The sequence below is a fragment of the Marmota monax genome, unplaced genomic scaffold, assembly GCF_021218885.2.
Source record: "Marmota monax isolate L192 unplaced genomic scaffold, Marmota_monax_Labrador192_F-V1.1 WCK01_AAM20220418_F8-fsc00256, whole genome shotgun sequence".
NCBI lineage: Eukaryota > Metazoa > Chordata > Mammalia > Rodentia > Sciuridae > Marmota > Marmota monax.
Window position 1 is genome coordinate 1225382 of NW_026692286.1, and position 13722 is coordinate 1239103.

The window sequence follows — 13722 nt, forward strand, 5'->3', positions numbered from 1 at the left end:
ATTTGTTTTTATTCTAAGAGCAATGAGAATATATGAAAAGTATGATTGTTAGCACACTTACATTTGATTTTAAAAAGATTATTCTACCTTCAATGTAGAGATCGGATTGGAAGAAGGCCAGAATGGCTTTGGGAGAACACTTTTATGCACCTTTACAATGGTTCAAGAAGAGATGATGGTCACACTAAGAAGGTAGAAATGGAAATAAGTGAAGAGACAGAAAAGCCATTCTGGAATATATTAAGAGTGAGGGGAGGTGACATTCACTGAGACAGAGAACAGTGCAACAGGGGAGAAAGGAAGACCAGGGGCTTGGTCTTGGACAAGTTGAATTGTGGTTGTCTTTCAGGTATGGATTCTAGGTAATGATTTCAAAGAGGTAGTATGGAACTTTTAGAGAAAGCTAATACATAATGTGGATCAGTGGCATGTCATAGATGGATCATTGAAAATGTGATCATTTTATTTTTCTATAGAATAAAGGGAGTTTGGTGAGAGTATAGAACTTTGGGATGAGAAAAACAGGGAAAAAGATGTGCTAGAAAAAAGACAAAATATTGGGTAAGGATCTGGGAGGAAGGATGGGGGGTAGTGGTCACAGAGAAAAACAATGTGGTGGTTGTGAAAATCTAGAATACAATGGTCAAGTTAAAGACAAACAATACCCATTTAATTTAATAATTTATTACAGTAAGCACTGGTGATTTTTTTTTCGAGTTTTATGGATGGGGGCAATGACAGACTGAAATGAGGAGAAATGAATGGGATTTGAGCAATTGAAGACAGCAAATTGTAAGAACTTCCCTGCCAGGGTAATGAGAGGATCAGGGAGGAGGTGGAATAGGAGGGTTGAGCTTTCTTAAGAGGAGGGGGGAAAAAAAACCCAAACAAACCAACCCTGAGCATGTTTAAATGTTATGGGAAGGATCACACTGAAGGGAAACAGCTAAACATAAAGAGGAAATGAGCCATAATTCATAGTATGAGATCAGTGAGAATCAGCAGGAGATAGGATATAAGACAATGAGATTTCCTTAGTTATGAGGAAAGACACTTCCTCCTCATTAGGAGGGGATGAATGCTCTCAGTGGATTTCCAAGAAGAAAGTGTGCTTATTTCACTTCTTGTGAAATAAGAAAGGTCACTTACTAAGGGTAAAAGAGAAGCAGGGAGTTGGAAATTGGGAGAACAATGAAGTCTGAACAGTCAAATGTCTGAAGTTGGGAGTAACGAATTGAGAAATATAAAGTTTAAAATTTTTGCGTGCTCCACCAAATGTACTGTTGCAGTCCTAAAGTAGTAAAGTTTAACTTCAGGTATCATGTACATTTATCACTGCTTTTATCTATCATTTTATTTTCTATCATTGTTTTTCTTACTCACTTTTGACTGTTTTTCTTCCAGGAAACTAAATGACAGCAAATACATTTTAGTTAATTTTGCTACCCTAAACTACTGGTTTAATGCCTATTCCAATGTGGGTTCTCAAATATTATCAAAGCTTCTGCCTTTACTTGCAGCAAGCTACTTTTGAGACAAGATCTCACATTGCCCATGTTAGCCTCCAAATGACAATCCTCCAGCCTCAGCATCCAAGTAAGTGGGATTACAGGTGTGTGCTATCACACTTGGCTATAGCAAACTTTAAAGAGATTTTACCCTAAAAGCTATAAATGCTTCATCTACCTAGGATTTTCCTATGTACTTTACATGAATTAATCATTAAAACCATAAAATAACTGACCAAGGTAGGTATTATTACTGTTTTCCACTTTTCAGATGAAGAAACCGAAACAACACAGAGATGAAATAAGTTTGGAAGGTACCACAGGAGTTAAGCAGCTGAGCCAAGGTTAGAAGCCAGTTAACCTATCAAAAAGGTAAACAGTAAAATAATGGATAAACTCCATAGTAATTGTCAGAATTACTTAGAATGGGACTAAATAAAATTGAGCATTCCTTGTATTTACTTCTAATTATTTCTAGCAAGTGAAAGTCTGCAATTTCTATTCAAACAGAAGAAAGCTTATGCAATTTTGTAGTTATCATGATCAAATAACATGGCAATATAAACAAACCAAAACATTCTATTAATTGCATGCTATAGCTGACAAAAGCAGCAATCACTTATTTTATGGTTTTATTCTTTATTAAAAAACAAAACTATTAACATGTAAAGTTATTTCAAAAAGTTGATATATTTCAAAAAATGAATTGTGTCAATAGTATAGAGGACATTAGGTCAACTTTGCTTCATAATATGTAAAATTGGTATTTGAAAAAGCACATGAGAACTGGTAATTCCAGCTACTCAGGAGCTGAAGCAGGAGAATCTCAAATTCAAGGCCAGCCCAGGCAATTTAGCAAGATCTTGTCTCAAAAAGTAAAGGGCTGGGGATGAGCTGAGTGCTATAGAAAAATAAGCATCCATCTGTTAAGGAATAAACCACCTTTCCTTCCTACATAAAGCCTTCTAATCCTCAAATGTACTGAGGCAAATTTTAAAATCCAAATTGAAATGACTTTGAGAGGTAGTCACTACAATCAGTTCATATGAGAAGTTCCATCTTTATCACAAATGTTTATTGAATGCCCATAGAACTCATGGTTCCTTCATGGTGTTTACAGAGCTTTGCTTTTATTCTGACCTTGCCCTTAAGGAGCTTACAATCTAGTGGACAGACGGAGGAACACAGATGTAATGAGTGAACAGACTTTAGACTGAAAAACTACCATAAATCTAAAACATACTGCAAAATGAGGGTTAATGGGGATGGCAAGGACGGCAAACAGTCCTGGATGTTTTCCTGATTTCTTGAAGGAAAGAAATCACTATAATATTCAAGGGGCACAGAATGGAAAAAAAAAATTCTGATTGCAAACAAAACTATGCTGCTCTCGTTCCTTACTCCCTGCAGCTGGGGAGGATCACAGAATGAGTATGGGGATGGAGATTATGGGCAAACTTTGCTGTACTTTTAGCACCTCTATTACAAGCTACTATTTAAGGTAACAGTTGCCTTAGACAATACTGAACCGGTTAAAAGGGGAGGAGGGAAGGGAGAATGTGAGTTTATCTGCATCAGTTCTATATACACAAATAACAGTTAACTTTAATTAAGAATATTAAGATAACCAAAACTATTACTAAAGAACACTGAACTGGACATAACAATACAGATGTAGCAGAATTAATTGCTAGTTATATAGTGAGAGTGCATCCTGAACATTGTACTGGGAAACACTAGATTTGTAGAATATACCTATTTATGGAGGCAGCACATTGCAAATATAAACTGAAAAGATTGGAGATAGAAAATACCCACAATAGTTAAGTTTTATGCTGGGTTGAACAGGGGGTCAATCAAGAAACAAGTAGTATGGTGATATTGTAGGAGAGGGAATAAGGTCATTATTGATGCCCCCACAATTATGAGTCAAAATGTGGTTTTCTTTTTGAAAGAAAAATACCATTTAGCAGAGCCCTAGAGTTGGATAGTATCACTTCACTAAAGAGTTAAAAAGGTAGACTGAGGATGTAGCTCAGAGGTATTGTGTGCACAAGGCCCTGAGTTTAATCCCCAGCACTGAAAGAAAAATAAAGAAGGTAACTATGTACACAAGATGAGGGAAGGGCGGCTCAAAGGGCTCAAAACTCAGAGAAATAGAATACTGAGGGAATTATCTGGAAGGCAAGCAACTAGAGATTGTACCACAAAAGCCATGTAGATTTAAGATCATTAGAAATTTTTAACAGTTGTTTCAAAGAATACAAACAGGCTAGAGAAAATCTTGGGTAAAACTAAAATAGCCACAGTTCAGGAGTTCATTACTTATTACTAGGATTGAGAGTCTCCCAGGGCTCCAAGTGTTGAAATTTAATTCCCATTATGAGGTATTAAGAGGGTGAAGACTTCTCAACTATGTTTAGAGTTGAAGCCTTTGGGGATTTTTTAAGATTAGACAAAGTCGTCACAGTGGAGTCGTGATTGAATTCTTGTAGTGTGAGAAGAGAAGCCAGGTAGACACACATATACACACATGCGATACTCTTGGTATGAGATACTCTGGATCACCAGGACTCTTTCAGCAAGACCACCATCACCAGATGAGGTCCCTTGAGCTTGGACTGGAACTGTGAGTCAAAATAATTAACTCTTTTCTTTAAAACTTATCCTGTTTTAAGGTATTCAATTATCAACAGAAAAACAGACTATTACAACCTTTTGATCAGAAATAAAATATGATCAGGGAAACTAGAATTCATGCTTGAAGAATAATAAAAATGTTAGTAAAAGGTATAAAAATTTCCTTTCCAAAGAACAACACTGGAAGAAATGATGGTCTGTAATAGCAAAGAAACCTTGAATAGGCAGCACATTTAAATACAAAAGATGAAATTTGTGAGATTAGGACACAGAATATAAGTGATAAGGGAATGCAGCAGTCCTCTGGTGAGACGTAGATTTGAGAGTATGTACGAACATTTTTCTTCACACTTAGCTACTCAAAGTGTGTAGCTGTCAATCAATTTTATAAATACAGTTCGGTATGGACATTCCAAATCAAACTCCCATTACTTAAAGGTCTAGATTTATTTAGGCCTATTAGAAATGAAGGTTACTGCTAGGTTTAATTTTTGAAGTTTTTATTTTGCCTTGTCCTTGACTATTTTTAATTTTCTTTTATTTTTATGTTGTACTGAGGATCAAACCCAGTGCCTCACACATGCTAGGCAAGCGCTCCACCATTGAGCCCCAGCCCCGTCCGTGACTATTTAATAACAAAATGAGTTGCTTCTAATCACACTGTTTCACAAATTATTTTTTCCAAATTTATTAACTAAAAAATCAACTTGTATTATGGAGCCAGGTGCAGTGGCGTGTGCCTACAGTTCCAACTACTGGGGAGGCCAAGGAAGGAGAATCACTTGAGCTAAGTTAGAGACCAGCCTGAGCAAGACACTATCTCCGCCCCCACCCCCTACTCTGCCCCCAAAAGCACTTTGGTCATCAGTTTATGTCTTGATTTGACCTAAAGCATCAATTTTTTTATTACTGTGATTGTTTTTAAAATATATTTTTAGACGTTTATTCATTTATTTGTATGCGGTGCTGAGAATCAAACCCAGTACCTCACACATGCTAGGAAAGTGCTCCACCACTGAGGCACAAGCCCAGCCCTTATTACTGTGATTTTTTTAAAAAAAGTTTTTTTTGTATTTCTTTTTTGGTGGCGTTGGGGATCAAACCCAGGGCTTTGTACATGCTTGGCAAGCACTCTATTCCTGAGTTACATCCCTAATCCTAACAAAACAAAATAAAAATTAATGTGCTTATCTAAAAAGTTTTAAGTCCCCCTCACCTCCTAAAATGTTCAAAACAATAAACTTGGGAATACTAGATCAGGTGTCTGTCTGGGCAAACTGTTTCCCTTCCCTCATATTAAATTTGATGACATATAATAGATTTTCCAATGAGTAAATAATCAATAAGTGAAAATTATTTAAGAATACCCAGATAGCTAGACCTTTAAAAAGTCAATAATAATTCTAACTGAAGTTTCATACATAAAAAGGTAAACTCCAGGTAATTATCTTTGATTAAAGCGAAGCAGACCAGTTTACATACAAGACAAGACAGCAAGATGCAAAAACATTCTTTTTTGCCTTTGGTTCACAAACTTAAATAAATTGAGATTAGTTGTAAATTAATTGGAAGAATCACTGCATGGTATGGTAACAAAGATCTGGGCCTCAATGGCCCTTAAGAGCTGTATGGTCTTGGCCAATCACTTTTTAATTTCAAACTCAATTGTTTGAGGGGAGTGTTGGGACAGATTACTTGTACTCTGTAATTCACAGACTCCTACAATTCTCTAATAAAACTATATGGAAACTGCATGTGTGTGTGCACTTTTGATGTAAATAGTCCAGTTTTCCTTAGGTTCTCATAGGATATCTTGACCCCCAAATAGGCTTGCAGTGTAAGAGAATAATCACTTCTAATATAAGTTCCAAAAACTTGTATTCCTTCATGATATGTAGAACTCTACAAAGGCTGAGGCTTCCTTGATATGCAAACACTGTGTAATTCCTTGAGTGTGGCAGGTTATGTAAATATAATGGATACAACTAACCCCTGTGATAGAACTAGAATATGGACAAAGGTGAAGGAATTTGGTGGTGTAATTAAGGCTCTAAGTTAACCAAAAGGGACAGGAGAGGGATTTGAGCTAATCAGGTGGGACCTTTGAAAGAAGGCTTGGGTCTTCCTCAAGATCACAGATTCTCTTGCTAGCCCTAAAGAAGCATGCGGCCATGAACTCTAGAAGTGCAAGGAAATGAATTCTGTCCTAAAGGTATAGAAGACGACCCCCAGCTTCAGAAGCTGACTGGTTGACTGTAGCCCTGTGAGGCCCTAAACAGAGAACTGTAGCTAGACTCTTGACCCACAACTGAAATAATAAATACATGTCATGTTTTAAGCCACTAAGTTTGAGGTAATTTGTTATATAGCAATCAGTCTTAAAAGCCAACTTAGCTTAATTTCTGCAACTTTTCCTGAGGGAACTAAAGCAATGGAGTCTTGGAAAAGGCTGTCCCAAGTTACACTGAGGTTACAACAAACTCAGTCATTTTACAATGCCTTAAACAAACAAACAGCCTCAACCTATGAATTGTGGTCAAGGAAAGCTCAAACTAAACAATACCCTACTCCCCCAAATGCTTCCACACGCACTTTTAATGATTAGATTGCTTCAATTATAGAAATGCTCTAGGTTTGGTCCAGAGCAATGAGGAAAGTACTAATACCACTATATCAAACAATTATTAAAATCTTTGAAAACTACCATGGCTTTTCATACACCTTAATATAACATTCTTTTTAAAAATTGTAGCACTGAAGAGGGCTCAGTGCTTAGATAAGGCAGTTTAAGAAATGAAAAGTCAAGAACATTTAGGCTTGTGAGGCTTATTATTCCATCCTCCCCAGCCCCCCAGCAGATGTTAGCAGACTGTGTTAAAAAAAAAAAAATCCATTTCCTAGATTGCTGGATTGTTAAAAAAAAAAAAAAAAAAAAAAAAAGTCGTGTTTAAATCTGTAACGCTGGTACTCTGATGATCTGTACTGAAACATTTCAGACAGAAAAAACCCACTTAAGAATTTCATTAAAAAATGAATGTCTTATAGTTAGAAATATTTAGAACATCAGGAAGACCTTGGAATAATTAAAGATACATATTCTATAAAATAATTTGGCCTATTACCAGCTCATTGGCTTTGAACTACACTACTTCCTAAAAAACAAGAATTATGCAAAGTATTCTTATGTTCACTTTCTAGTAATGTCTTTTATTTAAAAAAAAGCTTTGTATGCAATTTGTAGCCATGTAAGTCATGTTAATACTTAAAATGAAGCTCAAGTTGTCTATTTGTCTGGGAGAGTGAAGAAGGCCAAAACCTTGGTTTTAATAGGAAGAAAGCATAATTATAGATAGTATCCAGACTGATATTACAGAACTTATGAAACTTCTTGTTATGTTGGTTCTAGTTTAAAAAGTTGAAGAAAGACAAGAACTAATAGGAGACACTGAGTTACACACTTTAACTCAACAGTAATATTTAAAAAAAAAAATCCACACATCACACACACACCCCATGTAAAACATTGCTTTAAGTTTTAATGTTTATTTCCCCAAGACAGCCTAGCCTGCACTCTACTTGGATAAATTTTACAAGCTAGTTTTCTGCTGCTTCTAGTTTTAAACTTTAACCATGTTTCTGATGACAAGGAATGCTGCAAAAATACTCTAGTTCAACAAAGAGTTATGATCACAAAATAATTTTTATCCATTCTACAGTGTTTCAGAATTACCAGTTGATTTTTAAACACAAAGTAGATATAGATGCTAATGGTGGCTAATCTGGTATGTTTCTTATAGCAAACTGTTGTTCATGCAACACTTGTGCTCAAAGGGGAAGGCACAGGATTTCCTACAATGAGCCACCTTATAAAGAGTTCTGTTTGTACAAATTAATTTATGTCACATTTAATTTAGTGTGCATAACCTCAAAACTGAGGCATTATTCCAATTTATAAAAACCACTTGCATAACTTTTATGCAAGTTTTAAAAATACAAAGTTTTCTCCCTAAAGTGGCTCAAAATAGATTGTTCATGGCTGCCTACATCTAAGATAAAAAGATTCTAAAACAATTGAACAGATTAGGCATATTATTAAAGGTGTTCAAACCATTACTTGATTTGTACATCTACTCAAACCTCTTCATCGGTCTTTATTCAGCAGTACATATGCACCAAATTCCATTTTAGAAGTTTCCATATCATTTTCATAGAAAACAAAATTTGAAAACAAGTAACATTTAAACACAGCACGGTATTCTATCACAACTGAAACTTTTTTCTTCTTCTTCTTTACAGGACTCAACAAAATCTAAAAATGAACTATGCTGTAGATTTACCTCATGCAAAGGTCTTTATGTTATCTCTGAAAATGAAAAGAATGGCCTTTTAAGCACATTTTACTGTTTTATACTATTATGGTAACTTGTGTACTGCAACAGTCTATTTTGAGGGAAATTTATGATTTTTTTACATGCAAAAATCTACACAAATTAGTTTTGATGATATGGAAAGCTTTTCATAGCATCAAACATTCATCTGGTGCAAATGCACAGGGAAACCTTCCTGAAAAGTTTTCTGACTTGAGAAGCAACTAAAAGAGCCATACTAGGTAAATAAAAATAGGGGGGGAGGGAGGGACGACAAAACAAAACAAAACAAAACAAAAAAAATGGGGTGAGGGTTTTTGGGGAGAGGGAAATAGAAAACACAGGCTGCAGAATAAACCAATGTCTGCTGCTAAACCGGTCTTTGTTTTTATGTCCAGTGTACATTAACACTTGTGATCTCACTTTGATGATTTACTATGTTTGTTATCAGCCCCCCGAAGGCGAATCTAGCTTGCATGCGTTCACATACAGCACCACAACCACACTCTCGTACACAGTCACTCCAGGACTAGGAGTCTGCTTCATGAGTGAAGAGCCCTAGATTTGAAAGATGAACCTGGCTCTCTATCACCGAGCCAGACATTCATTCAACATTGTCCATTCACACACTGCTTTATAGCAAGGCCTGGGCTCATTTTCTTTGACTTATGTGGGCACTCTATTCTCTTTTATGCTTACAAGGCTTGAAGATGACAGTATTTCACTTTCTCCTCAATTGATATAGAGTAAGTCAATGTTCCTTCTCAGGCACTGAAGATCTGTGACCCGTAGCCCTTTTTACTTTGAACAACCTAAATAAGCATCCACGTAAAGTTTTCATTACATTTTGCCACTCATTCTCACTCGCACCCACTCGCCATCTTGACCTCATTTGGGCATTTCCTGTGATTCCAAATGAAATCTTCACATTTTCTTTCCCGATTTAATGCAGCAGCAGATCCCATGAGCCAAGCTTGATGGATCAAACCTTTTTATATATATGTATATATATATATATATATATCTGAGTGCTGCATTGTACCTAACTTCCACAATATCTTTCTAAAACTGGAACCCTTCTGTTGGTACATTGGCTGATGAATTGAAACCAAATGTTCCACCTTGAATTGCCTCTGGAACAAGGCTAGGATCTTCATCAATCTAGGGGGGGAAAAAAATTAGTTTTAGTTTTAAAGTATACACAAGAAGCATTAGAGTAATTGTTTTACTACCCTTAACAATGGTATAAGAACTAGGTGATGAGTGCCAACAATGTGCTACCATCCTTTGGAAAGTTGAAACACTTTACAATGTAAAGTCTTTTTCTTTCCTTTCAAAGCCACCACTTTTGGAAAGTAAGTGTATTATTTGGTCAATCCCCCTTCCATCTTTTGGGTACTAGAAATTGAACTCAGGGATTTGTACATGCTAAGCATGTACTCTACCAATGAGTTTTACTCCTAGCCCCTAGTTAATCTTTTAATACAACTAGGGACATATAGCCTTAAAACAGTAAAACAAGAGCTTGCTAATAGTGGCTAATATTTTATATGCTTTATACTATATTTGTTTTTAAATTCCACAAAATTACAAACCTAGGGTGTGGCTTTTATAACCATGTACATCATTTAAATTATTTTTTTCACAATGTAAGAGAGTAAAAAAGATATTAGAAAACATAGGCCTTGTCACCTTACTGAAATTAGTCACCTAACAACAAATTAGTACATCTAAAATCCCAACTTTAAGATACATGATTAAAGCTACCTGTAAGAGCATGTTTTTCTTGGATTTTATTTCTGATTTAACTGGGCATCATTAATCTAAATAGGCTTTAGTGTGAACATCTCTAAGTAAACAGTCTATAATTTCCTTTTCTACAAATTTTCTACCACATTGTGATTAATGTTCAAATATTAACAAAAGGTTTAGTAGCTTTTTATTTTTTGGGCAGGGGTGGGGATTGAACTCAGGGCCTCCCACATGCTAGGCAAATGCTCTACCACTGAGCTACATACCCAACCCCTATTGTCCTCTTTTAAAGACTTATTCTTTGAAAAGTTGAAAAATCATCCAAGAAATCCACTGTTGGTTGTATTTAACCACTCTATTTTTTTAAAGGAGAAACTACTTTAATTTTAGATTTACTCTTTCAAAGAGGCAATAAAAATAATTTCTTAACTCCAACTACTATATGGCTACAGTCTGAAGAAATTTTTGTATATCATACCTTATACTATATAGTGCCTTATCTTTTTTGGTGATTTTAATTTGATCTATTATCTTCACATTTGGTCTTAGTCACCAAATAAAAATGACAACATATGCAAATGTATATTAACTAATTGCTATTATAAAGGATATACTAGTGACTCACTGTTATTAGAAATTTAAAAATACTGAAATATTTGTTAACAAAGCAAGTGACATCACAGTCACATACCTATTTTAATTCAATTGCAGAAAGGACATACATGCATATGCCTCTAGCTTACTATATACTATTTTGTTCAAACTTATTATGTTTTAACATAAAACTAAGAAAACTACAAAATTATTAAATACATCATCTGAAGAGAAGAACTGATCAATGATCTCATAGGCCAATTTGTAGATGTCTTCATTTTCATGATTTTGAAGTTGTTCGATTTTCTCCAGTCCTGCAAGAGATTTTATGAAGTGAAACAATAATATTAAAAAAAAAAAAAAATAGTGACAGGTTACAATAATCTTGAATGTATAACCCAATTTTTGTATTGCAAAATTTTTGGATTATAATTTTTGGAACGCTATAGGTAAATCTTAAATATAAAAAGATTTAATTCAGGAAGATAAGCATATTTATTTTAAAAAGATTAACAATCTTAGTGTCTAATATCATGTAAATGTATAAGCAAACAATGGGACATCTATTTATAAAGCAAAATAATAGGTAACCAATGCTTATAAAGAACAATAACATGTAAAATTGCTTGTTTGTTAAAAATAAAAAAGCGGAATTCCTGTTTTCTAACATCTGCCAAGTTTTTCTAATGGACTAAAAAGAAACTGAAGATACTGGCAATTAACAAATTTGATCCATAAGACAGCTATTAAGCATACTTAAACATGAAAAAAAAAAGAGAGAGATCACAATATTTCAGGGGAAAAGGGATTTTCCCTGTAAACATTAATAAATTTATTATATCAGAGGCAGAAACTTGTTGATATACAAATTGGATCTTGGAGCAATAATAACAAGAAATTGGAGCAATAATAATAAGACCTATGAAATAAAGTGAAATTGCTCCTTTCACTTGTGTTCTTCCTCTATCCATTTCTTAAGTGAACGAAATTACCTCGGGCCCCTATTTCACTCTACACACTCTACTTTTGGTGATCCTTTCATTAAAAAATTTAGCTACTAATTATGGGTGGAGGATTTACAATAATCTGTAGCTTTTGTAGCTTCACTTATTTTCAGAGATTTACTAGTACAAAATTCAAATGCCTACAAAATTCTACAAGGACATTTAGGCTCCTAAATCTCAAACTATCTAGAACAGTTTGTTAACTCTCCTTCCTCATTTAAACTATTCATCCTACAATTCTTACTTATTGATACTCACTAAATAGCTTGAAATCTGAGATCTAAGATTTCCTTTTCCTCAATCAAATATCAAAACTCTGTTCATCCATTTCTAAATTCTGTCATCTCCCCTTTGTCTCTGTTATTATGGCCTTCATTTACTCTGGCCTGAACAGTATATGCTTTCCTAATTGGTCTGCCTTCTGTCTCCAAAGGCTCTATTCCTCACTTATTTAAGCACCAATCCTCTAGGAAAATCCTCCAATGGCCTATCATACCCTATGGCAAAATCCTTTGGGAAGTTTATAAAACACATATTTCTGTTTCATATCTCCAGTGAGGGAGGCAATATTTGAGAATCAATCAATATCTACATATAAAATACCTGTTGTTCATTTTACTAATTCTTATTCCCTAATTAGTTCCTAACATCATTCTCCATTTTCCTATTTCTAACTGGATGGTTATACATTACTTGTTGTTATTCCAATTGTCACTTTAGTAACTTCAAACATGCTTTATTTCAAGTCTTGATTCCTCCACTTAGTTGATATGGGTTCTCTCATTATTGTTGTTACCTCTCCTCTCATTCACTTTTCAGCTCCTGTCAGAAATACCTTTACTTTTATGATTATTCAAGTTGGAAACATTTATTTTCTGTTCCATAGCCACATTTTGGACTCCCGTTTTCTGCCTATATATGAACTCTGAGATTGAAATCTAATGTGTTGTTTACACTCTAGATGACTTTGGTGCACAGCCAGATTGGTAACTACTGCCTTACTGAATAAAGTATCTGCTGTGCTATGAAACTTATAAGACTTCAAAGGAGTATGGTTATTGGCTATTTCTCCAGCTTCATCTCTTGGCAGTTTCTACCCCATACTTTGTGATTCAGCAACACTGAACTACTTATAATTTGCTGAATGCTATTTCTCACCTCAGACTTTGCTCATGGTGTTATCTCTGCCTGGAACACCTTTCATCCCTTTTTACTTTATTAATCCTTATTCATCTCTCAAAATCCAGCTCAGATGTCACTTCCTGCTTCTTCCAGGATGGATTAGGTATCCCATTTTGCTGTACATTTCTATTAGGGTAATTAGCACATTAAATCAGTTCATATTTATCTTCAAAACTAGACTACATGCCTGAGGGCAAGGACTGTGTTTTGTTTACCACTGTCTTTCCAATACTTTTAGCACAGGGCCTGTTCAATATAAGGCAACAATTCAGTTACCTAAACACATGCAAGAGGCTGAGCAGGACTATATATAGAATATAGTATTTTATTAATTTCTTCTGTTACTTGATTAATCTAAGACAGAAAACTACAGAAGTGGTATATTAGTCAGAAAATAAAGATAGTTACAAAAAAAAATTAGAATGTGGAATAACAGCTAATAAAGAACTTACCTCCACATTCTTCTATAAGATTGGCTATGGTTTCTGCCTCATCTTCAGCCATTTTTAATATATTACTTAATCCATCGAGTACTACTTGCACAACCTGTGCATCTTTTACAGTCAGTAAGTTGCAAAAAGGTGGGATAACATTTTGTTGAATAAGGTAGGCCACCTAAAGAATTAAAAAAAACATGAAAAAATAAAATGTAGGCAAAATCTGTATATCAAGATG

At 34.8% G+C, this 13722-nt stretch overlaps 1 protein-coding gene across 1 annotated transcript in view; it reads right to left on the reverse strand.

Moving 5' to 3' along the window:
* Positions 1-7664: 7664 nt before the first annotated feature.
* Positions 7665-13722, reverse strand: part of Kpna4 (karyopherin subunit alpha 4) — a 64628-nt gene continuing 58570 nt past the window's right edge. Inside the window, exons 15-17 of the mRNA XM_046440479.2 lie at positions 13500-13662; positions 11081-11175; positions 7665-9676 (exon numbers count right to left, since the gene is read on the reverse strand). Coding sequence (XP_046296435.1) covers positions 9578-9676; positions 11081-11175; positions 13500-13662 — 357 coding nt within the window. The 3' untranslated portion in view covers positions 7665-9577. The remainder of the gene's footprint in view (positions 9677-11080; positions 11176-13499; positions 13663-13722) is intronic.